The sequence below is a fragment of the Sebastes fasciatus genome, chromosome 14 (genome assembly GCF_043250625.1).
Source record: "Sebastes fasciatus isolate fSebFas1 chromosome 14, fSebFas1.pri, whole genome shotgun sequence".
Taxonomy (NCBI): Eukaryota; Metazoa; Chordata; class Actinopteri; order Perciformes; family Sebastidae; genus Sebastes; species Sebastes fasciatus.
The window spans coordinates 1,450,427-1,476,054 of NC_133808.1; the positions used below are offsets into that span (position 1 = coordinate 1,450,427).

Below are 25,628 nucleotides of genomic sequence, written 5' to 3' on the forward strand. Positions count from 1 at the left end.
CACTCCAGGTCATACATGCAAGTCACGACACGAATGACGCACAGAACATTTACTGTTATCATATTTATATGAAATGTGTGATCATCTCCTTTTACCTGCTGCAAACAAAGACCACAGACAGTATCTGAATGTTATAAAATCTTTATTGATGTATACAATACTAAATTCTGAAAGGAAATGCCTGCATGTTTACAAGATGCTTGAAACAAGTGGCAGGAGTTCATTTAAACACTCAAGTGGCAGGGAATCTTCTGCTGTGAAGGAAACATCTTTGGTTTAAGTGGTTAACTAAATGAACAGGCTAGAAAGTTAAGAACTCTGTATGAACAAAGATGATGGTAAACACGAGATCACGACCTGACACATGCTGTAGATATCTGGTGTTTGAACTTTCTAGCAAAAAACAGCCGATCCAGATTAAACAGTCTGATTTCAAGACAGACTTTAAGACACAACAAATCTAGATATTACATTTTTTTAACATTAAAGATATCACCAAAGAAACACATTTGCATGAATAAGCAGAAAATACCGCAAAGCCAGTCACATTTTAACCTACAGTACAAAGAATGTACACATAAGCCTAGTGTTCAATCCCTTTTCAGTAAAATGACTTATAGAAAGAAGAATTCAAAAGAAAAAAATACTCAGAATGACTACGCATATTTAATAAACACAGGTAACAAGTTCTTTAAAATCATTTATGTCTATTTATTTATTTTCTCCTTACAGATCCCATTGAGCAAAATTGGCAGGTTAATTTTTGTAACGCATGAATTACATACAGTTGAAAATATTTCTGCTATTTCATGTGCACTACTTTTCTGACTTCTTTTGCATAAATAAGACATCAAATATTTGGGGCACTATATTTTGACTTTAAGAAGTTAAGAATTTATGCCTATATAGAAGAAGTATAATGGACATAGTGGGGTCCAGGTAATGGAATCCTGCAGTGCCAGATATTGGTATGTATACCCCCTACAACGTATTTCAGTTCCCACGGTCGAATGCATTTCACTCACAATTTTACATACATATGCCTAACCCCAAGGCTACTTTATCATCCTCTCCAACAACTGAAGTCCTTTTCCCACATTTCCCAACACCCACACATGTCCCCTTTCCACTACATGCTCATGCCCAGGAGCCTCCACAGGGGCAGAACACCTGTGGCTCCAGAGAGAGTCGTCCTCTCTTCGCACCGTCTCAACAAGGAGGCCAAGAGCATGAAAAATGGGCTGAGCAAGAGTCATCCGTCAAAGCTAGGAATGCTGTCCTCCGCCTTTATCCACTTCTGTGACCTCTCTAGTATCTGGCACCTGGTATCACTTGCTGGAATATTTTTTAGGGAGTCATGGCATTGGATATCTGTAACTAAGGCTGGAATAGCCCTAACAACGTGTAACAAGAGGAGGGTCACTTTTTGAAACTATCAGGCATTACTTCCAAACAAAAAGTGGATTGTGAATGAATTTGCACCTCCTTTGAACTTGAAACGTTCTCAGTTTTTATGTAATTGGTATAAACCCACGACTTTGCTCCATAAAGTGTTAGCTGCAAGGAATTCCTCAGAAGAAGAAGAACAAAAAAACTTCAGGTGTGTTTTACTATCACTCGTATCTACAAAAACAATCCGTCCCTTCAGGACTGCATTACTCATACTAGCTTGTGCAAGGTAAAAGGCACAGTAGGAGTGTGTGCATGTGTGTAGGAGGAGGGGATTTAGTGATGGTGCCCTGGCAAATGTAAAATACAGTGTTTATGTCTTGAACATATGAAGCTGAGTAAACATTTCACCATGCAAGTTATGGATGCCTTAAAGAAAAAGACGACTTACAAACACCCAAGTATCATATAGTAACTCCAAACAAATTCACAGATACATTTACTGTATAAAGTACACACACTCATGGCAGTTATCATAAAGTTACTATGTTATGGCGTTTAAGCTGTTAATACCTAGGGAGTAGTGTGCCTCACATAGAAAAAAACTAAAATAATTCCTGTACATAAACATACAAAGTTGTCCCGCAGATTACACAAAGGGCTGTGAAAGGGACATTTAGTATGTAAGTATTAAAACCTGCAGGGTTCTTTGTGTCACTCGTTTTTCTAGGCATAATACAGTAGCTTCTATCCTGCAACGATGTCCTTCATTTGCATCAGTGTAGGTAAGCACAAACATGTTAACTGGTATTTGCAAATAAGTTGATCTTTTACCTTTCTTTTACCTTTCTTAAAGAGGACCTATTATGTTTATTTTCAGGTGCGTACTTGTATTTTGGGTTTCTACTAGAACATGTTTACATGCTCTAATGTTCAAAATGCTTTACTTTTCTCATACCGGCTGTGCTGCAGCACCTCTTTTAATCCTCTGTCGGAAACGCTCGGTCTGAGCTCCTGCCCCCCGCCCCACCTACAAAAAGCCCAGTCAGCTGGTCCACTCTGTTGTGATAGGTCAACTGAACCAAACTCTTCAGACTCCGCTCCAGCTCCGCTCTAACTAGCTTCGTTTGAGAACATGCCTAACTAACTATTTTGCAGATGTGTTACTTGGTGACATCACCACGAAGAAAAGGCAGGACTTCAAGCGAGGCGTTTCAGGCAGTTCAAGAGCAGTGTTTCTGTGGAGGAGAGTAACTCCTTTTTGCGTGGACTTTGGACATTGTGACTTTTCAGACCTTTTACATGCACATAAAAAATATACAACAGACTAAAGGAAAGGGAAAAAGCACAAGAGCATAATAGGTCCCCTTTAAGACTATTGATTAAGTCAAGAACATTGAGACTCTTTCAAACGCCATCTATTCTAATTTCAAATCAGCGCCTGGAGGTTACTCAATTGGCAAACACCAATTAAAAATATTTTGATGTACCGCATGCAACTCATGTGGTATTGTAGGTAGGTCATATGATAAAATCAGAAATGATTAATTGGATCTCCTTATGGAAGTAATAAACAATTTGACAAGCGCAGGTGAAGGACAGGAGGCAAGACAGCGCCACTCGCACTACTGAAGTAATAGCCACCTGTTATTATTTAAGATCTGGGCTTTTTCAGCACACGTCCAAAGAATTTAGTAAACAACTTCTAGTTCACAACAAAACACCCCAGGACCTTTGCACTGAAAACCCTGAAACTCCCCATTCCAACTCTTGCACAGCCTGGCAACACACTGCCTCAGCAGGCTGTGGGCAGCACCACTGTTGCCAAAGATTTACTATTTTTCACACTAAAAAACACAAAGAACGAATGGGCTATTTGTCAGTGAGGAAGAGAGCTCCAGAGGCAGACAAACACAGCAGTAGGGAGATAGTTGGCCCAGCGCCCTGGAGATGGGCTGCTATTGAGGAGGTGGGCACCAGTTTAATGGGAGTGAGTTATGGTACATCGGTGCTTTCTTTGGACAGCCCTGCTACACGGTTTAGGAAGCACTTGCACTGGATTCTGATACACTGTTAGGTCTAGTTGTTAACCTAGTTGCTTGTACAGTCTGTGTCAAGGTTTGTGGGCTAAGCTGGTGATAATCAAAGGTAGTGTTGCAGGAATGGTCCAAGGATGGACTACCTTAGGAAGCCGAGTGTGTTTCTAGTGGTTGTTTGTGACGAGAACAAAGGACTGCAAGGTTTGCAATGGAGGGATAATTTGTGCCTGCTGGATGTTCATGACTGTAGAAATTTGAGCAAGAAAAGAAAGAATGGGAAACTAGAATAGATGCTCACTAAAATCAAATCATATTAAGACACTTGCTCTACAGCAATTGTTGCTGTGGGAATCTGGGCATCTGCTGCTGTCTCGACAGGGCTTTTGTCTTTCTCTTCTTCTTCCTCCTCTTCTTCTTCCTCCTCGCCGACATCTTCATCAAGCTCTGGAACTGCCAGGCCAGCAGAACGACTGCCGTTTACCTCACACTCGATGCTCTGTGCCTCTCCATTGATTGCCAGCTCTGCCTTCAAGCTCTCTGGGGTGGAGGGACTCAGAATCTCCTGGAACTGCTCCTCAACGCTTCCCTGGGTGTGCACCTCTGCCAAGGGGAACTCCGCATCTAAGCTTTCCAGAGCAGGGATCTCCACATGGGCTTCTTCCCCGGGTGAGCCCATGTCTTGCGTGGGGGTCTCCCCGTCTCTGACCTTCTTGACGTTGAAGGTCATGGGAGATACCTTGAAAGTGGAGGACTTGGCAGTCGGGCTCTTGGGATGGTTAGGGGTGAGGCTCTTCCTGAGTTTCTCGCGCTTCTCCGGTGGCACGATCTTGGTGGTGATCTGGTTCACCTTTTTCTCGATGCTCTGACGCGAGAAGGCCTTCTTGATGCTATCCACCTTCTTTAGGCTGTTGCGCTTGAACTTGTCAGCCCTTCTCTCGAATCCGCGGGAAGTGCCCGGATCCATTGAGCCCTCGCCGTCAAACATCTCGTCCTCCTCGTGGTGCACCGTAAGATCATCGTCATCGGAGGACAGGCTGATGGTCTGAAGACCCTCCTCATGGGCGCGGCCATCAATAGAGCCGGTAACAGAGGGGGCAGGAAAGTTGGATTCTGCATCGTACTGGCTTGGTTGTGGGGTCTTGAGGGAGTCCCTGACTAACACAGTGGAGGGGATCTCATTGTCTTCCTATTGGAAACAGAAGCACAGAAACAGGAGGGTTAAGAGGGTGGTCATTTGGATCAGTTGTGAATCAGCATGATTGCTTGAACCAGGACTTAGTTTGACAAGGAATTACCTTGATGATATCTTTGTTTGAATTGGTTCTGGTCAGGGTTAAGTAACTTTACAACTTCCAATGACTTCAATGGCAATCTTGACCATGATGGTTAAAGTCAAGATATTTCAGATGTACGTCCAAACACACATCCCCATAAATGTTTCTGTATAGTAATATGGTCATGGTTGGCCATTGTAAATGGCTCTTTGCATTTAATACACTCTACAGGCCAGAGGGTGGGTTGGTCTGCCTGCTGAGGACTGATGAAACCAGTCTGTGCATGCCTCCCTGGTCTTCTCCTCAAGACATCTGAGGAATTCCTCCTTTTTCTCTTCAGGAGTCACACACTTCTCACTTTTTTTTCTTCTTTTTTATGTCTCTCTCTGCCTTTAACCCGCCATCCATGAACACAATGATGACCATAAACAGACTGAAATGGAGAACAGTAAGTTCAACATCCAGAGTTTCAATTTGTTTCTCCTCAGTCTCTTCTTCCTCCCTCTTACTTGCTGCCCATTCATCTGTGCACAATCATGCAATCACACACAGTCACACGCATACACAATGTTCCACTCCACTGGGGATTTACGAGCTAGAGTTCCCACCCACCACTGCCCCCATGCTTTCACACCCAGGAGTGAGCAGAGAGTGAGGGTGCAGCTTCAGTGGTTGACATACTCCACTACACATTTGAAATGCTCATAGAGAAGCCCTCCCAGTGACATCAGCTTGGAGTACCACAGCTGGATACTTGTTTTTTTGAGTTGACTAAATACAGCACAGTGCACAGCATATTTGTATGTTTTCAAGTTCATTTTTGATAGGATTAACGTTTCGACACCAGGCGCATATTCATCACAAGATTGCTCTACTCTGAGAGCACTGGACAGGCCTGTTATTCCTTGTGAGGCGGTTAAATTCCTTCATTGGAATTTAAACTATATGCATTCACAGGTCGATAGCAGAGCCACTCATATTTGAGATGGTTTAACCTCAGGATATGTCAATATCAAGCACCAGTGTCGGCCCCAGGCACCTTCAGTACACAATGGCATACTTTTAAACAATAGTTGTTTCTGTACACCATGATTTTTAAGCTTTTTAAGAATGAGTCTGCATTAAAGTATGCATTTCAAAGAATGCATGGCAGTTCTTACTGTAGGACATTATAGGAATGTTTAAAGCATGCCATAGTTTGTTGAAGGAGTGAGCAATGCATCTTTCCTGGGGTGTCATTAACACATACTTAAGGACTGGGCCAACCAGATGGTCTAGAGGAGTCCTGCCTCCTGTCCATTCTTCACTCAACACTCAATGGTTTGTTTTTGCTTAAAAGGACATTCAAGCCAATTTTGACACGCTGTTATTTGCAGCTCTTTTCATGAAGTCGGTCAAATGTGTGAAATAAGATGATACAAAATCTGTGACAGTCATATAATATATGAGATTGTGATTGTGATGTGAAAACGGCACAAAACCATGATGTAAAAGGAATTACTCCCACAGTGATTAAAAGGTCTGATCAATATTGTTATCATAGTGTCAAATTCTATACTTACACAAGATGTATCCATCAAAAGGGCGTATCAAAGTGTGCTTCCTTCTCAATAATACTTCAAGAACTTTTGCATCACTTCCTGCATTTTTCTGGTTGTATAAACTCTGTCCATGAGGCTAACCTGACCTGAGGCTGTTTGCAATGAGCACTCAGGATTATGTCCAACTGCTGTTTTACCCCAGTCTGATCCACAGCAGTTCACAGCACTCCATAGTGTATGGAAAGCTCTTGAGAGGTGGAAAGCCATGCATAAACCCTACCTTTTTTACCATTTTCCAGACACCTGATATCTCTTGCCTTGACCTTAAACATGCAGGCATGATTCACAGTTCAGGTGTGTGCCAAGCATGTTAGGTATCTCCCACTTAATGCTAATAAATCTGCCAGTGTGTTCTTAAAGGAACAACATCAACCTCACGGCCACGTTTACAGGGGAAGGTAAAAAACTAGGAATGTTTTAGAACTGTTAAGCTTTTATACTTTTTCCCCTTTCCTTTAGTGTGTTATATCGTCTTTGTGCATGTTAAGGGTCTGCAAAGTTACAAAGCCCAAAGTCCACGCCAAAGGGAGTTACTCCCCCCCCCCAAGAAACACTACTCCTGAACTGCCTGAAACGCCTTGCTTGAATTTCCACCTTTTCTTCCGTAACAAAGTGATGTCACCAAGTAACACATTTGCATAATACCTGCCTAGTGGCTAGTTTGGCACGCCTTCAAACAAAGCTAGTTAGAGCGAATCGAAGGGGGGAACAGGAGCTCAAACTAGGGATGCAACGATACCGATACCGGATCAGATATCAGGCCGATACTGAATCAAATAGCTGGAACGGGTATCGGTAAAAATGGGGCCGATCTATTCAATTACATTCTATGTTCATATACTATATACTGTACATTATATACTGGAATTTGAATTACAATTTATTATTTTAATATTAAATAACAATTCAATAAATGTATAACTATGTATTTATTTTTTACATTTTGTTTTACAAAGTTAGGAGAGCAATGTTTGAGTCAAGCCTGATGTTGCCTTACACATAAAAGAATAATTTCAGGCACTTCCACACAGTGAGGCATACAGCTTATTGATTAAACACTGGTATTACACGGCTGTGTTGAATACTCGATTCTGATTGGTCAATCACGGCGTCCTGCAGTCAGTAATTTCTGTATAACAGACTGTTGCTAAGTATAACAGACCGTTGCTATGGGCGCAGCTCTGATGTCAGACTCTGGAGGACCATTTTTGTGTCTAAATATTGATTTCTTCAGTAAGTAGCCGTATGATAAGCGGGACAATGTAAAGCGAGCCGGTCATTGTTGTGAAAGAATCCCCGACAGAGCGATGAGAGACCAGCGTCGCCCTGTCGGGGATTCTTTCACAACAATGACCGGCTCGCTGTACATTATCCCTTATGTATTGAATCGGTACTCGCCCAGGTATCACAATCGGAACTGAAAAAGTCAAATCGGTGCATCCCTAGCTCAGAGCGTTTCAGACCGAGGGTGAAAAGAGGTGCTGCAGCACCGCCGCTATGAAGAAGTAAGGCGTGTTTTGAACATTAAAGCATGTAAACATGTTCTAGGTGAAACCTAAAATACAAGTATAAACCTGAAATGAGCATGATAGGTCATCTTTAAAATACACAGCACAATGTATAGTACAGTAGGGGTGGTTACTTAGGGTTGATAAATTAGATATACTGGTCCTCTCTGGTGTCAATTTTAAATGATCCTAAATGATTTGTCTGATGTTGCTCCTTAGAGGTAACACTTGTAAAACATCAAGGAACTGCTTCTCTGTATGGGTTGACAGTTTGTGAGTTTTTATATACCACCAAGGACCACTAGGGGTATGTCATCATCCCCAAAAAGCTGGGAGTTGTGATGAAGTGCAGGTTTGTAACTTGAAATCCAAAAAGACAAAAGGTAGCACCCTGGGGAGCAGCTCTGGTTACCACTAACTCTGGTTTGGTTCAACTCTAATTCCTTCTTTTCAGTTTGGTTCTCTGCAGCTCCCTCCAGTCATAGCTGGGTGAGCAGTATCTGCATGCCCCATTTTACTGTTGGTCTGACGCTGTGCCACACCCACAGAGGCTGTGTGGATCTCAACGTGTTCATGCAGAATCAAATCAGAAAGTCAGCAACTCTGTGGGTGACAGCTCTTGTGCTGAACACGTTACAGAGAAACACCAGAAAGCTTGCTTATAGGAAGATGATATTACTCCAGACTTATTATGCTCAGCTCCCTTTTCTGTGTACAATTTTAAGTCGGATAGGGTCAAATTGTTTTAATCAGCATGAAGTTTAAGATATCTTATCAAACACCCACCTAATGTGAGCAGTCAGGATTAGAGAATCAGAGCCTCTCCTGACCCCGACATTCCCTGATAATAAACACTAATCTCCCGATTGTCTGGTGGTGTTAAGGTTTCTCAAGATTCAATCGTGACTCCTCTGCTCCAGTCTGGGCATGCCGTTAGACTTTGTGATTTGGCTCAAACATGTTTGACATAATCACTGTGGGTACTGGAGTGTGTGGGAGGCAGCAACTGAAACTCAAACGCCCTCCAATGAAAAGCGAGCTCTCCCACCACATACTGCACTAGACCTGCTGCAGTAACAGTGCAGTCTTATTGATTCATTCATGCGTTACTCGTGGTGATAAATGTAATCAATGCCTCACTTGTCAATTTGAATTGACGAGTGCTTATACTAATCACACGGCAAGAGTCCACAGTGTTCATCATTGCCTTTTTCCCCCAGCATTGACTTCCTCTTTGTCTCTTTGTCTACATCTCTCATTTGGTTTGACTGGTAAAAATGTTGTTTATGTTGTTTGGCCGTCCAAATAGTAAAATAGGGTGAAATTAGTGTGTCCTCAGTTTAACCCCCAACAGTCTTGGCAAGCAAGCTAGAACAAACAAAATCTTCCTAAATACCATTTGACCCAGGTCTGCCCTGTGTGTGTGTAGACCTCACATTCTGGCACTATTCTCCTGGGAGCCCTGTTAATTAATGCATCCTCTAAGCAAGCACTCATTAGCCACTGAGAATGTGATATGTGTATGCATGTGTGTGTCTGTGTGCCAGTGTGTATTTGTGCAGCCGTGTAAGGACATCAGCCATTGTTTACAAAAAGCATTTAAAAGAGCAAGATGAAAGTAAACCAAACCAAACCAGAAAAACAAAGTTAATTTACTGTGACAGCAAGTTTACTGTACGATAAAGGGCGCACGCACTTCAAAGATAGTTTGGAACGCTTACGTAATGGAGTTCAAGATCTCCTTTAACAGTTGCGTGGTAGAAGTGCCATCTAATTGCAAGTCCTGCAAGGTGTTACTAAGAGCTTATGGAAGTCTCGTGCTCCATTCAAACAAAGAGAGATCAGGGCGGGGCAGGACGGCGTCACCACTGCTTCAAAGAGCTCAGATGGGCTCACGTTACCCTGTGAGTGTGTGTCTCTGTTTATACCATATGGTAATGATACCCTATACTGTTTCTTTTGCCTTTGTTGATGTGTGTATCTATAGCAACTAGAATGACAGTCCCATCAGCCTCAGTTGTGCTTCATTGGTGCTAATTAACAAACTTTAGCACTCATTTAGCAACATCAGGCTTGACTTAAACATTGCTTTCTTAACTTTGTAAATCAAAATGTAACATATGAATACATAGATATACATTTATTGAATTGTTATTTATCATTAAAATAATAAATCGTACACCAGAAAATTGGTAAAAAAAATCTTCAAAATGAACAGGAATTACAATTACACTGTAAAACTTTGAGACGCAGCAACTAATTGGTCAAAACTTAAACAGGAATTATAATTCCAGTCTATAATGTATATAGTATATAAACATAGAATTGAATTGAATAGATCAGCACCATTGTCACATACACCCGATCCAGCTATTTGAGTCAGTATCGGTTCATCTCTAGAAAAAGTCCCTCATAATGCAGGAGGAGAGCTAGCAACGTTAGCTGTTAGCAGCCGGTCAGCCAGTCCTACTTGGCTAAATAACGGAGCTAACGGCTAATGTACGGAGGTTGTATTGAGTAACATTATGATGTGTTCAAGCTCTATTTATTTATTAATATATATTTACTGTTTCTATTGTATATGCTTTTTACCAATGTAGTATGTTCTTACTATTGTAAATATTGTATTATTGTTATTACTCTAGGATGCCTAACAACATCTGGCAAAGAGACTGCTGATGAAAACTAGCCTCTTGGCTAACTCGGGTACATTTACATTTGTTTGAATGTTGATTAATGTACATTGGCCCGTCAATAAAATAAAATAAAATAAAACAAAATAAAATAAAACAAAACAAAACAAAACAAAACAAAACAAAACAAAATTAAATTAAATAAAATTCAGTAAAAATGAGTATTGGACGAAGGCAAGTTATCTTTATGTGTTCTAATATAATCTTGTATAATTTTGTTTTTGACAAGTAACTTGAGGCGGATCCATCAGGGACTAATAATAATATATTAATTACATTAATTAAATATTTATTGTTTGTTTTTTGTTACCATGGTATCGAATTGGGTATCGAGAATCGTGGAATTTCACTATCGGAATGGACTGCTAACTTTCTGGTATCGTGCCATCCCTACACACTATCACACTACACTAACATGCTAAACATTATACCTCCTCGATCATGGCAAAAATCATAATCACAATTATTTTGGTCAATATTGAGATCACGATTAGCCGACCTAGAGCCAGTCGCAGCACACCACAACGGAGCTAATGCACCCGGCGAGGGCCAGCCAGCACTGGGGAGAGTTCCAACGAGAGTTCCTCCCACACACCGAGCGGCAGTCCCGGACCCACCGAGCGGGGCAAACGCACACCGCTGTGAAGAAGAGGGGTGCGCTGGATTTATAACACAAGACCAAACTGGAGCGCCTAAACGGAATGCGGCACAATAATCGCTTTATGTCGATTATCTTGTTTTCCTAATTGTTGGAAGCCAAAATCGTAATTGAAATTCTATTAATTGCACAGCCCTACATGTTAGCATGGCGATGTTAGCATTCAGCTTAAAGCACCACTGTGCTGAAGTTCAGCCTCACAGAACTGCGAGCATGGCTGGACCGTCGTAGTCTTGTCCAGCTGGATTATGTAACACTTTCCGTGTACACAATAAAAAACACCTAAAACACATAAATGTACTAATCAACACGCACACAGAAAACTAGACAGAGAGCTACTCATGTACCCATACGAACCATAATAATCACTCCTCTGTGGCTTGTACTGCACATTTGCACATAGCCAGTTATGTATTAATGTGTATGTGTGCATGTGTGTGCACGTGTGTGTGTGTGTGTGTGTGTGTGTGTGTGTGTGTGTGTGTGTGTGTTAGCAAAATGAACAGGTGTGTTTCCTGGCCCTTCAGACGATGAATGGAGGTTTTCTAAATCCTAACGGGCGAGGTTAGAACAGGTGTGTTGGCTCAGTGAGTCAGGTGCTTCCGGCTCCGGGGACTGCACCAATGAGAGGGTACACACCATCACCACCACACACACTGAAATGCATGTGTGCGCACATTTGCTACAGCCAAACCCCTGCAATTATTTTGGTAAAGAATGAGAAAGACAAAAGGCTTAGCTTATAAAAACAGGGAGGAAGGTAGGGCTGCCCTCGACCAAAGACACTCTTAGTCGACTAACACTCATATGATTTAGTTGAGTAATTGCTTAGTTGATTTAATTCAGGGGTTCTCAAACTTTTTAGTGCCAGGGACCTCTTAAAGGGGAGAACATTTTCCAAGGACCTCCTCATAATCCTAACACAGAATAAGCATAACGCTTACTACCATTTGTACTCTTAGATGCCATTGGAACTATTTGTATTCTAAAACTCGATATAACTGTCGTCCTATTTTCTCAGTTTAGCTAGTTTGGTCTTAGCATCACTTGACGATGTGGACTGACTCAAATATTTCTCCATTCCCACCAGCTAGCTAGCTGGCTAATAAGCTAAGCAGCAGCAGGACCGCTTCGTTGCGCCCTGAGTGAAGTGACCCTGACTGATTCATGACAGATTGATGTGATGGGTCACAATCATACCAGAGTCTCTATTGGCCCAAATGAATGTGGGTGCGAGTAATGGAAACAATATGCTTGGTACAAATGGTCCCCATCTGTAGATATGTGCTTTTTAATGATACAGCACAATTTTATAATTTAAAGCAAATTACTTCGCGGACCCCCTGACAGAGGGCCACGGACCTTTGGCGGTCCCCAAACCCCACTTTAAGAATCATTGATTTCATCGACAGATCTGTCAAACTGAGTTTCTGCACTTCCACTTTAAATCTGGTGTTTACCAGAGATGTGTTCACAAGTTTCTTATAAATACGTCATTTAGCATGAAAATAGCATAAAAAAATGACTAATGGAGTAAAGAAATCATAATCGACTAAGACCAAAACGACAGATTAGTGGACTAATCGACTAAGAGGGGGCAGCCCTAGAGAAAGGAGATTGAAGACTAACGGAATGCTACTTAAAGAGTGTGCAGCTTCAGATGCTTCTTATCGATTGATAACAGACTGTTACGTAAAGCACATTTCAAACAAAGGACTCAATTCAAATCTCTGCTCTGATTATTCCCCTTTTTTCTTCTCATCATTTCCCCCCATCCTCCCTTTACTCTCTAAATCTGTCTATCCTGTTCATCTGTAATACAACCTACCAAACAAAACACTGTCCAGTGTACTACAGTCCCTGCACCCCCTCTCACACACAGCTTCATCCATGCATGAACAGCTGAGGTACTGTGTCTACCTGAAACTCATGTGATGTGTGCAAATTTGCCTTGATCAGCATGTGTTTTGATTACACCCTTCCCATCACAGTGCAGCGAGGTGTGTCCCAGTTCACCCCCACCCAGCTGGTTGCGTAGCGTCACGCCCCCTCCACCCCCCCACCCCAATGTGCACGAAGAGCCATCTGTGGACTGAGGAAGGAAGGAGGAAAGGAAGGAAAGGAAATGGAATTCTGCTGTTTGTCATGGGACTGGGCTTCATGATAAACTCTCAGTGTACTGTACACTGTGTATTGGCGTCTTTACACTGCCTTGCACTAATGATTGTACATACAAGTATTCTATACAACTGTTAAGATCCCTGCTCACCTCCATACCACCGTACCAAGTATGCTCAAAATAGTGACAAACATTATGATTCCAAGTATCATAAATCAGCGACTTCATGCCAATTCTGAATCATGCCTCCTGGCCTATTACCCATGAAGCTTTGCATAACAAGTTATGGCATTCTTTCCCATCCACACCCCTCCCATATCTGCCTCTCCAAAAGAAAACACGGCATGTTTACTGGCCCTGCGAGCTTGTGTAATCACACCACACAATAACCGATTCATGCTGACGTGCTGGCAGGATGGAGATCCAGAGAGGCGCCGATTATTCCTCATGACAGAAATGATGATGATGTCAGACGTCTGTTCACTCAGCCCGTAATTTACAGGATAGCAGTCCTTGCACTTCGGATAATGATAAGTTTCATATTCTGCGATGTATGCTCTCCAATTCCCATAATGAATTCATACATGGTATTCATTAGAATAATCCTATGGTTTACTGGACCATTATCACTTACTGCACATCCTCTACATTAACCAGATCACACGCGATCGTCTCGCACCGTCCCCTCTGTGCATGTATGATGAGTGAGAAATGTCTTCCGTAGTGTCACTGCAACACATTCCTGTACATTTACGGTGCTTGTCACTCCTGTTTTCACTCTGCTCGAATGATAAAGCGAAGGTAGGCAGAATGTTCCAAAAATTCCATAATAACCTTTCATCATATTGTAATTCAAGTGTTCTGAGAGAAAACTAGACTTCTGCACCTCCTCATGGCTCTGTTTTCAGACTTTAGAACATATAGCCTGTGACGGGAGACTTTGACCAATCACAGGTCATTTCAAAGAGAGAGCGTTCCTATTGGCTGTTTATTCAACGGAGGCAGCTATCAGTCACTCGCAAACTCTGATCAAATGTTCAAACTAGGCAGCGCTGATCAAATATGAATTAATATTCTGTTACTGTAATGTTTATTTTTCGCGTAAAATGTTGTCACAATCATCTTGTAGTGTACTGTTTAGCTGTAAAATGAGAAAGTTTGCTCCAGCTGGTGGGCGGTGCTTGGTATTTCCTCAACATGGCGGCACAAACTCTCTCATTTTACAGCTAAACAGTACACTAAAAATGATTCTGAGAACATTTTACGTGAGAAATCAGCATTACAGTAACAGAATATTGATTCATATTTGATCAGCGCTGCATAGTTTGACCGTTTGATCAGAGTTTGTGAGTGATTGACAGCTGCTCAGAGACGGCAAGGCTCCAGCTCGGCTCTGATTGGTTGTTTTCCTCCGGTCTGTGAAATCCTGCAGATGCCGTTAAGAGCACCGGAGGACCTAGGCACATGATTTTTTTCAGATCACCTGTCTCATACACTACTGTCAGGATATAATGATCGTTTTATAAAAATAACTTTTTTTAATCGTATTTGCAATTCTACCTACTGCAGCTTTAATCTCCTTTAGCTCTTTTGTTCAAATCTCCCAATATTCCCCCCTTATGCATTGTTTCAGTACAATCCCAAACTGTGCGAATCACAGCCATTGTTTGATAAGGGCTGTGTGGAGATACCATGAGCATTTTTTGATAAGGCTACCACCAATTGTCCCAATGTTTACCCCGTGTGGAGGTCAAAGGGCACGAGTGTCCGCAGAGAAGCCCAGAAGTCATCACGTTATCTAAAGACATGTTGTATTTTCATGTTGCAGAGAAATACAGTAAGACCACTGAGAACCAGCGTGGCTATTGTTTCCCTTTTCCTGCCATGGATGTTGTGGCCTTGGCCAGTGGATTGGATCATGGACACGGAGGTTTGAAAAGTCAAGAAGGAGCAGACACGTAGAGAAGAAAATCAGGGAGGTGACAGGAGGAGTCAAAAGTTTAATAGGACCTTGAGCATCTTTGGCAGCATAAAAAACACTCTCAGCACTGTTTTTAGAACCATTTAACTCCATTCCCTTCAATAAATCTGCATCTAACATGCTATACTGTGTGAGTGTGAAAGAGAAAGCTCAAAGAATTGAGAGTGAAAATGAGCATGTGAGTGCTAATGTGCAAAAGAGCCTAATGACATTACCTTATTAATACTTGCGGTATCATGAAAAAACATGCTAAATATGCGCTCTCGGCAGTTACGGAGAAAAAAGAAGTGCCGTGCATCATGGGATATGCTGGGAGGCTATAGCTTAAGAGTTGCCGCCTTTATTTATCGTTGAACGCAGCTCTGTTTTATCGTCCCTTTGACTTTGTGTTTACTTTAACACCAACTTTAAGTTCATGGCACGTGAAAATAATTAAAAATCAACTTCAGTTGTCTAGCTAGCACGCCACATCAAACATCTCCAGTCTGTTGTAGCGGCTCGCTCAGACTTGTCTTTGCCTCACAGACTGAAACTGTTGAGAAGACTTGTCAAACCTGAATGTGACATCAGGCTGAAGAGAGCAAGCACTTAAGATAATGCTCCCCTGTCCACATGCATGTCTTTCACCCAAGCAGTTTGCAAAGTTAAGTATAATCTCTTATCCAAACTCACTGTTTTCCTTTGGGATTATCACTAGTCAACAAAAACAGACCACGTTGTCTTTCTCCTCCTGCCATCGTTTTCCTCTCTATATTTATCTCTCTTTCACACTTCTCTGCTCTTTATTTTCTGTTTTCTGAAAACCCAGAGGATTATCTGAGGAATGAACCCCAAAGGGAAAATAAGAGTGATGACAAAGCTAGAAGCCCTGCTGTAAACAAAGCTCATTGTTCATTTAGATAGCACGGCGGAAAAAGGCTGCGCAGCCATGTCCGTCTGTTGTCACTGAGACCAGTTTTACTCTGATCCAACAGCACGCCTCCACAAAAATCTCACTCGCAACTCGAGATTGTGAAGTACACAATGTATGAAAGTCACATACTCATGGTCAGTGGTAGGGCAACAACAATTAGTGGAAAATATCTAATTGCGATATTTCTGACCAATATTTAAACTGCAATATTCTCTTTAAACTCCAGGCTTGTATATGACGTCCTCACAGTATCTAACAGGATTTGTATCAAACATAATAAACCTTTTTTAACCTGCACGTGCAGATACAAAATTGACATCAACTATCCCATCTATCTCCTGGTCACACAGCGAACAAGCCAGTCTGTCGAGAAGTCAAAGTAATTACTGGGATTAGTGACTGTAAAGTAAGACATCAATGTGAAACTGTAATCCCTTACACTACTTGTTACTGAGGAAAATCAAACCACATTACTGTAATGCAGCCCTACTGGTTAGTCCGCAGAAATAAATGAAAAATACTGTGTTACATACATAGACTGTATATAAGAAGTGGAGGTAGTCACCGTGACATTGCCAATTGGTTTGTGGACTACGGTTTAGAAACCTCAACTTTGGCATTTTGTCCGTCGCCATCTTGGTTATTTGAATTAACAACTTGATTGGTTGATGCATTTATTCGCAGCGCGGAAGATTAGACAATCAAAAAAAATTCCACTGCTTTTTCACCGTGTAATATTCACGTTCTGTGTGAAACTATGAACGACAAAAACAACAGTTTGAGAAAATATATTGAAGTGCCAATTAATCACACAGCGCCGGTGCGTAAAGGCCTTTAAAGTTGTGAGTCAAAAACACGGACAACTCCCAGACCGGACAACGCCGTGGTATCGACCTGTCAATCACAAGGTAGCCATGTGTGGTCACGTAGTAGTTCTTAATGTAACCGTGGGTTTATTTAGTGTTTCTGGAAAGTGGCACTAGCTGTAAGGATACTTTGAGTCAACTATCCTATCACTTGAAACTTCTGGGTTAAAGCTGGGTAAAATGTAGGCTGGGAATGTTTGAATGCACTGAAGCAGCTAGCACTGCTTCAGGCTACACGCTGGTGCTATACATCACCTGGTGCAGGGACACACACTACTAATCTGAGCCGTAGCCTACAGCTAGCGGCCTGCTCCAACCTGTGGGAATGGATAGGATTTTATAATGGAGGATTCTGCACTGAACACACACGCAGTATGTGCACTATAATTATACTCAAATATCTAATTGTCCATGAACATTATATTGTTTTGGATGAGGCTGAATAAGTGTTCTATATTCAAATTTTACTCTCAACTACGTCTTTAGGGGTTCCCTTGTGGTAAAGCTTCACTTGTGTCACATTTGATTTGTGTGCACAGGATGGGACCCAGAGGGATCTGACACAGCTGACTTGTTTATTAGGCCGTTATTAAGCTTGGTTTACCTGCAGAGTAATGAGCTATGAGTCATTAGGCTAAAGGGAAGAGCTCGGGGCGAGGCTGGGAACAGAATTACCAGTTTGTCCTCCATCTTAGAGTATGAACAGAGTGTGTAACAGCTTTTACTTCCTGCAGCTGAAAGTTTAAGTCACAACCTTTGGTCAAGTGTCGACGTACAAAAAGCACGATGACGATGGGTAGCAGAACAAAAGGACAATGACTGAAGTGAAACCAATCCCTCAGAACCCTTAAACGGCTGTTAACGTCTTCTGTACTGAACGTCAGGATGTGGTGATAGACGGAGACGTTTCACAATCTGAAGAGTTTACAGTGAATTCATTTCAACTTATTAATACTAGGGCTGTCAAAGTGAACATGATAATAACAAGTTCATGATCATTTGTTTTAACGCTACTAATTTCTTTAACTCATTAACGCAATCAATTTTTCGGTTGTACTGGGCTCAGTTGTAAAGCTAGAGCTAGCTAGTGAAGATACTGGTATCATGTGAAACTACAAAACCTGATGAATCCATTGGTACCAATCATGTCATGCTAGCTTGTTGTAAAGGAGGTTAAATAACGCTCCAAACTTGCGCTAAATTTTGGCGGGAAAAACTGTCATGTCCATTTTCAAAGGGGTCCCTTGACCTCTGACCTCCAGATCAGTGAATGTAAATGGGTTCTATGGGTACCCACGAGTCTCCCCTTTACAGACATGCCCACTTTATGATAATCACATGCAGTTTGGGTCAAGTCATAGTCAAGTCAGCACACTGACACACTGACAGCTGTTGTTGCCTGTTGGGCTGCAGTTTGCCATGTTATGATATGAGCATACTGTTTTATGCTAAATGCAGTACCTGTGAGGGTTTCTGGACAATATCTGTCATTGTTTTGTGTTGTTAACTGACTTCCAATATGTGCCCACTCCCATGTTGATAAGAGTATTAAATACTTGTCAAATCTCCCTTTAAAGTACATTTTGAACAGATTACAGATTAATCACGATTAAATATTTTAATGCATTGACAGCCCTAATTAATACATGCATAGCTGAATAACGAGAAACAAAAGAAGACGCTCATACCATCATGACTCCTACAGCACTACTTTTATGAACAAAAAACCTGTTGCAGCCATTGTGTTTAGTTTGGCTGGGGAGCATGTTTCTCTTTCCTTGCAACGCGATACCAATGTTCTTTGATAGTGTGTGAGAGCTCTGACTGTTGTCACTCCCTGCCAGTCTGCGATTAGGGATCACAAAAACACATTCATCACCAAACATCCTCTTCCCACCCCACCACGAGGGCCACGCACAACTACTCCCCTCGGAACCGGGCCCACGTGTGTGCAAGGCGGGAGAACAAATGCAATTCTCACGGCGTTTAAATTCAATTTGCTATTGTGGCTTGACTTGTTTGTTGTGATGAAATTCCGCTGTGACATAAACACAGACGGGGAGATTAAGATCTACTCAGGAATAAATGACTTTGGTCGCAGGAAATGAAATTCCAGATATACCGTGGATTTCATGTAGCATGCCACAGCGATGCAATTAAGATAAGATCTCCAGGGCGACTGTTGATATTTAAAAACCCAGGTAATGAGCCTGTGAAATTAATCCATTTGGCAAATAATAGAAAATATCTCCATCCAAAACAAAACATTTTACCTTTCCAAACAGTAATTACCAAAACAATTTCTACACTGTACACACTTGAAATGTCAGATGGCTGGGAATCGTGTGTTCAAGAGACAAGGCCCAGAGAAGGGGGGCGGGGGTGGGGGAGCATGTGGGGACAGGAAGAGCACTGGTCCACGAAAAACAAACAAACAAGGGCCAAGCATCGGTAATTAAGTCCTCATTAGTCCTTGTTATGCACAGGAACGCAGCGGAGCGGCAAACAGTGTTGCCATTTCTGACTGACCGTGGCCAAAGCCTGGAGCGGGTATAGACCCCTGCTCCATGCAACTGCGGGCGTTTACCCAGAAACCCTCTGTGTTTCCACCTCAGCTGGCACGTACAGGGTGATGAGTGTTCTAGATCAATTTTTTTGGGGGGGGGTAGGAGGATGAGGGCCTCTTGGCCAGTAGCTGCAGGGCTGGTACAGAGAGTTTGGCTCTTGGGTGTGCAGCGTTATCAAAGAGCAGCGTGAGGCGTGCAGCATGTGCTTTCGTGTAGTTTCAGGGAATCAGGACAGGTGGCCGGACCAAAGACCAAAAACAAAAAAGTGGTCACATGTAAGTTGGAGTTTGTATAAAAGACAAAGAATCAAAGGGAGAGAGCAATGTGAGAAGGGAAATATACCTGGACATATAAACATAAACTAAAAGATATCAGATAAGAAAATTACAGCCCGGCACCAGATGGAGAAAATCCAGAAAAAACATCCACACACACCCAGTACTGGAGGCAAAAAAGAGATTAGGCGAGGCAGAAAGTGATGGACGCAGTAAAGAGTCAACACAAGCTCAGGGAAGAGAAGGAACAAGGGCTGAACAGTTCTTTTATTTCCCGCTCCCCTCAGGCACGCCAAGTCTCATTTACCAGCTCTGTAACTGCATACACCTGACCCAACACATCAGCATAACATCCAATGGGCAGGCTGCACGCACACACATGCTGCACACACATACCTGGCCCTACTACACCCATCTACAAACGCTATGCTCTTAGCTTGACTCACATTTAGAGGACAAAAACTCAACTCAGCAGAAGTCAGGTCACTTTTAACTGTGAGCAACACAACACTCCTACTATAGAAAGTAAACCTTAAAGTATAGCCTGCTCCTACATGCTCTAATCATATTGATATAATAGGTCAAATATAAAACACTGGTTAAACACATTTACATACAATGTATTCTCATTATAAGTAATGAGAATACATTACATATAATATATACTGTATACTACATACTGTACATATGTATGTAGTATGATATCTGCCCAAAAATTATTCCTAATTTTCTATGCGTTTTCCTATGAATGCCCAGCAACACGTGTCAGTTTCTGCTCGTTACATGCAAACAGTCTTTTCTAAATAAACATCAGTCTTCACAGGAAACAACTGTGTTAGGTTTAGGCAACAAAAGTACTTAGTTAGGTTTAGGCAACAAAAGTACTTAGTTCGGTTTAGGAAAAGATGGTGGTTTCGGTTAAAATAACTGCAGAAGTGGCATAACTTAAGTACGGAAGTTACGTGACAAATAAATCATGGTTGACCTCTGGTTTCATACGGGAAATGACCAGCGGTTTCCTGGGCGAAAGTCAGGTGTTTTTTGACCCACCCATCCACCTCGACCTCCTCCCTACGCGCCGTTTGTCGCTCTTTACACTTCCTGGTTCACGATTACGCGGATTACATACAAACTGATTTCCTGGGATCTATATACCAATTACAGCACAGTACTTTTCGTGGATATAGCTACAGACTGTGTATGAAAACAACCTGTCACAGGAGAAAAACAAAAAGATATTTGCAACCAGGAAAACACAACTCGGAAAATCCAAAGGATGCATGGAATTTGACAATGCATTGAAAGCAATCGACACCGTCCACACATCTCTAAAGCAACAGGACACACCCTTGTAACACATAGAAACTGACCGGGGATTCAATCCAATCGATCCACGGTGCCTCACCCACAGAGCCACCTTGTGCAAGTTAAAGCCTTGGCACCGGTTGCATTTGAACAACAGAGCCTCAGTACCTGGGAAACCAGATAACAGCAGCAGTTAAGAGCTCTCAGTGGGCTCTGGCTGTGTCAACAATGGCCCCCCTTTTGCTGCCTGGACACACACTTGCACGTACACGCTGCTCAGATGCACCCACACACACATGTAAGCATAAAAAAACCATGCACATATTAATGCACAGAGCGTAGAATATATTTTTTTTATGTTGAATGGAAATGCATCCTTCAAATACAATATGGAACTGCTTTCATCTTGCATGGCAACCACATATTATAATTCTGCATATCAAGAGCCCAGGTTGGCCTATCTGGTACACGCTGAGTAAACACAAGTTCCAACGGGTTTTTTTATATCTTGAGAGAGTGGGTTATGTAAGGATACTTTCCACTCGTAATTTCCTGGGGAAATTAGGCGGTTTATCACTTTTTATAGTGCCAGTATAGAGTTTTACCCTCCCAGGTGTGTGATATGGCAGTTGAAGTGGTAAATCCATCCAAAACCATCTGTCTGTCTGAATTATGACTGGGGGGTGTAAACAGATCTAGTCAAAGTCAGTGTCTGAGCCCTCCTCTATTATCCTCTACAGCTCCATTCCCAGACACACCCTTCTTCTCACACACACACATACACAGGCACACACACACACACACACACACACACGCACAGAGGACATGAGAGGGAAGAGCCTTACATGCTTACATGTGTATAAAAACTGTTAAGGTCTTAACTTATATTCAGAAACCAGATCATATTCAGCACTTTTACACTTCTATTAGTAGAGGTGTATTTGAAATCTACTTCAAGAGTCAGAAACCAGCAAACAGCTCCCCCCCGTCCTTTGTGAACTGAGCTCTACAGGCTGCCTCAGTCCTGTTCAACAAGTTTATAAGTGTTGAAAATGTAATAAAGTGCTGTTCACCTACAGCACATCACGTGTCAGTGCCAGGCAGGCACACAAGAAATGTGCGCACATCTGAACACACCCACTACTGCAGTCAAATGGGAATGCAAATACAGGCACACTAGAATGAGGCCTCATGAAGTGTTCATGATGTAAATATATTCTGTATAAAAAAAATAGAACATGCCTCAACCTTAAAGAGGTAATGTAGCCATTTAGTATCGCATTTTATAAAGTCGGGGGACTCACAAGAGACACGTTAAAAAAAAAGAATGGTCCAAATTGAAAGTACAGAAGCCGTATGGGTCAAGCTCCAAAACACTGGATCATACATTTCCCATAATGCACGTGTTTCATTAGATGCTATCAAATCGCCTCCTAAATGCCAACTCACGTTGTAGTACCACCGTTTGGCCACTACGAATATTTGCTTCTCAGCCTGGCACTCTTCCTGGGGGCTTGGACAGCCTAGTTTTTTTGGTGGAAAAACACAGAAGACTCTTCTCATTTTTCATCTTTATCTCATCTGATCATTCCAACACACGGATATTTTCACAGCGACATGAACATCTGTAATGAAGCTAAGTGGTGAGTGAGGGTGGTGTGAAAATGGACGGCAAACGCCGCTTTGTTTCATGTACGTATCACAACAACAGCTTGTATATCCCCAGTCCTCGAGCTTCCGGTTTCCCTTTTTCAAAGACAGATACAGACTACCGCCGCCTGCCGGTCGGGAGAGTTATTACATGTCATGCAGGCGCAGAAGGTACAGTAGCTATGTGGTATCCATTTAGTATCGCATTTTATAAAGTCGGGGGACTCACAAGAGACCCGTTAAAAAAAAAGAATGGTCCAAATTGAAAGTACAGAAGCCGTATGGGTCAAGCTCCAAAACACTGGATCATACATTTCCCATAATGCACGTGTTTCATTAGATGCTATCAAGTCGCCTCCTAAATGCCAACTTTTTTCAAACCCCACACCTCTGGTTTGTAACGTAGGCTCCTATTAGCTACAAATAGCATATCACGCCTCAACCCTGAGCTGAGACAACCCTGGTGACATCACGATGATGTCACCAGGGTTGTTTTTTCAGATTTTGGAGGGTTTCCCTCCAGAGCCAGATAAGAGAATATACAATCATAGGCTGAGTAGTAAGCTACTCCTCCTGACGAGCAGCCTAAATTAAAACTTTAGATCAGTGGAGTGCCACTTCATAATTCCAACACTGGCTGTAATAGCCTTTAAAAGAATCTTTGAAGCATTTAATGCTACTACGTTTGTTTCACCGCTTTATCTTGCCACCAGACAGCCCTTTCTGACAGGGAACTGATGCCGTTATATCGCTGTCCTCAAAGCCACCAGACTCCATTCACAAAAACAGTAATTCTACCTCGCAGAACGTGGGAGTTGCTGGTCTAAAATGCCTCCATTTTTCAAACCCCACGCCTCTGGTTTGTAACGTAGCTACAAATAGTGTATTACGCCTCAACCCTGAGCTGAAACAACTCTGATGACGTCACAATGATGTCACCTGGGTTGGATTTTCTTTCAGATTTTGGAGGGTTTCCCTCCAGAGCCGATAAGAGAATATACAACTGTCTGTTTTCATAGGCTGAGCAGTAGGTCAATGAAAACTGTTAAATTCCAACACTATAATGAAACATGTAGTTTAGTTTTAGCCTACTAAAGAATCTTTGAACCATTTTGTGCTACTAGGTTTGTTTCTGTTGCCTCACCTGGAAGATGATCACTTTAAAGTGGTTCCTCTTCAGCAGGTGGCTGTGGTTGGCCTCCAGCTTCTTCACCTGGACCGCCTGTTTATCCATGCGCTCCCGCACATCCTTCAGGTGCCCGCTGACTTTGCGGGAGCGCTCGAGCAGCTTGCTGACGCTGTTGGAGGTGCTGACGTGTGTCTTGGACAGGCGGGTCACGTCGCCCTGCACGACCCGCACGGCGCCCTCCAGGTCGGCCTGCCGCTGCTCCATCCGCTGCTGGTTGTCCTGCACCGCCTCCAGCATGTTCACCAGCTTGTCGAGCAGCGCCACCACGGTGATGGCGCTCACCTGGCCGCCCGTGGGGCTGCCCGGCACGGCCCCGGTCGGGCTGGTGGGACCCTTGAAGCCCATGCGGGACAGGGTGCCGGTCGGGGTCGGGGAGGACGGGGCAGAGGACGGGCTGAAGCTCGGGGTGAGGAGCTCCGTGTTGTCGGACAGCTGCAGCGGGGGGATGGTGTGGGTGCTGCCAGAGACGCTGCTGTTCAGCTCGGCGTGGGACGCGCGATCTTCCATGTTCCACAGGTGGTCAGAGGTCCCGCTGGAATGGAGCGAAACACGACTAGAAGAGTGTAGTGGTGGTTGGACTGCTGTCACCTGCTGCAGCTGACTACTGGAGACTGACTGCTTTACTTTCTTGGACTTAATTCAGCCTCCACGCCCCTTCTCTGTCTATCTCTCTCCACACACACACACACACACACACACACACACACACACACACACACACACACTGTGAACTTTCAAAACACCTCCCCTGCAAGCCAAAGGGAGGGGCGTGGTTGCTATGGAAACCGTGCAGGCCAAGCCCTGTTGACAGAATAGAGGTAGAGTTTGTGTGCGTGTGTGTGTGTGTGTGTGTGTGTGTGTCCTTCCTTGTATGCTAGCCTGCTTTGTGTTTCCATGTGACTACTGCCAACCATTCCACTTTGTGCATGCCTGAATGCATTTGCAAAAAAAAAAGAAAAAAAGAAAATGTGTGTGTGCATGCTACTTTTGTTTTCTGCCCTGGCTGGTGTGTTTGTTTGTTTTGTAGCTTACCAAACTGTACTGGACTGCATTGTAATCCAGAGACATGGATGTGTGTGTGAGTGTGTATCTTTAAAAAACAATGAAGTGAAGATAAAACTACAATCCAAACCAGAAGGCCAGTGTTTCTCGTGTGTATCGGGAACTTAGCTGAATGTTTCCACTGACATGCTGTCGATCAACCGCGGCCCATATTTTCTTTATGTCAAAGTGGGGTGTATGTATGTGTGTTCACTGTGCCTAATATGTTAGTGGATGACTGTTTGCCCTGTGAGCGCCCCTTTCCTCTCCCCTCTTGTTTTTGAGCTCTGTGTCATGGCATGGGGCACACTGACATGGAAATGTGGAAATCCCTGTTTCAACAATGAGCTCATCTGTGCCCATGGCCTCTCTGAATTTGTCCCTTTGTCACCATCACTGTAAATATTTCATCCACAGCAACACAATCACTCTTTCAATCTAACATTTCTTAAAATAAAAAATGTGGTGGGCCAATGTGTCAGTGTGTGCATGTTCATTAAGGGAGAAAAGCATGTGTGTTTACTATGACAAGAATCTATTTGAACACCACAGACTATGGA

The 25,628-nt window shown here is 42.7% G+C and overlaps 1 protein-coding gene across 1 annotated transcript; it reads right to left on the minus strand.

The window, feature by feature from the left end:
- Window positions 1-690: 690 nt before the first annotated feature.
- cavin2a (caveolae associated protein 2a) lies at window positions 691-24,690 on the minus strand. The gene is made up of 2 exons (XM_074658189.1): window positions 23,983-24,690; window positions 691-4,614 (listed from the first exon to the last, which is right to left on the minus strand). The coding sequence occupies exons 1-2, from the start codon at window positions 24,532-24,534 to the stop codon at window positions 3,742-3,744; spliced, it is 1,425 nt and encodes a 474-aa protein (XP_074514290.1). The 5' UTR covers window positions 24,535-24,690; the 3' UTR covers window positions 691-3,741.
- Window positions 24,691-25,628: the final 938 nt, after the last annotated feature.

Bases quoted from the DNA above. Each gene is read 5' to 3' on its own strand.
- cavin2a (XM_074658189.1), bottom strand. From the start codon at position 24,534: ATGGAAGATCGCGCGTCCCACGCCGAGCTGAACAGCAGCGTCTCTGGC. The intron at 4,615-23,982 runs GTGAGGCAACAG...TGTTTCCAATAG, and splicing joins TTAAAGTGATCATCTTCCAG to GAAGACAATGAGATCCCCTC.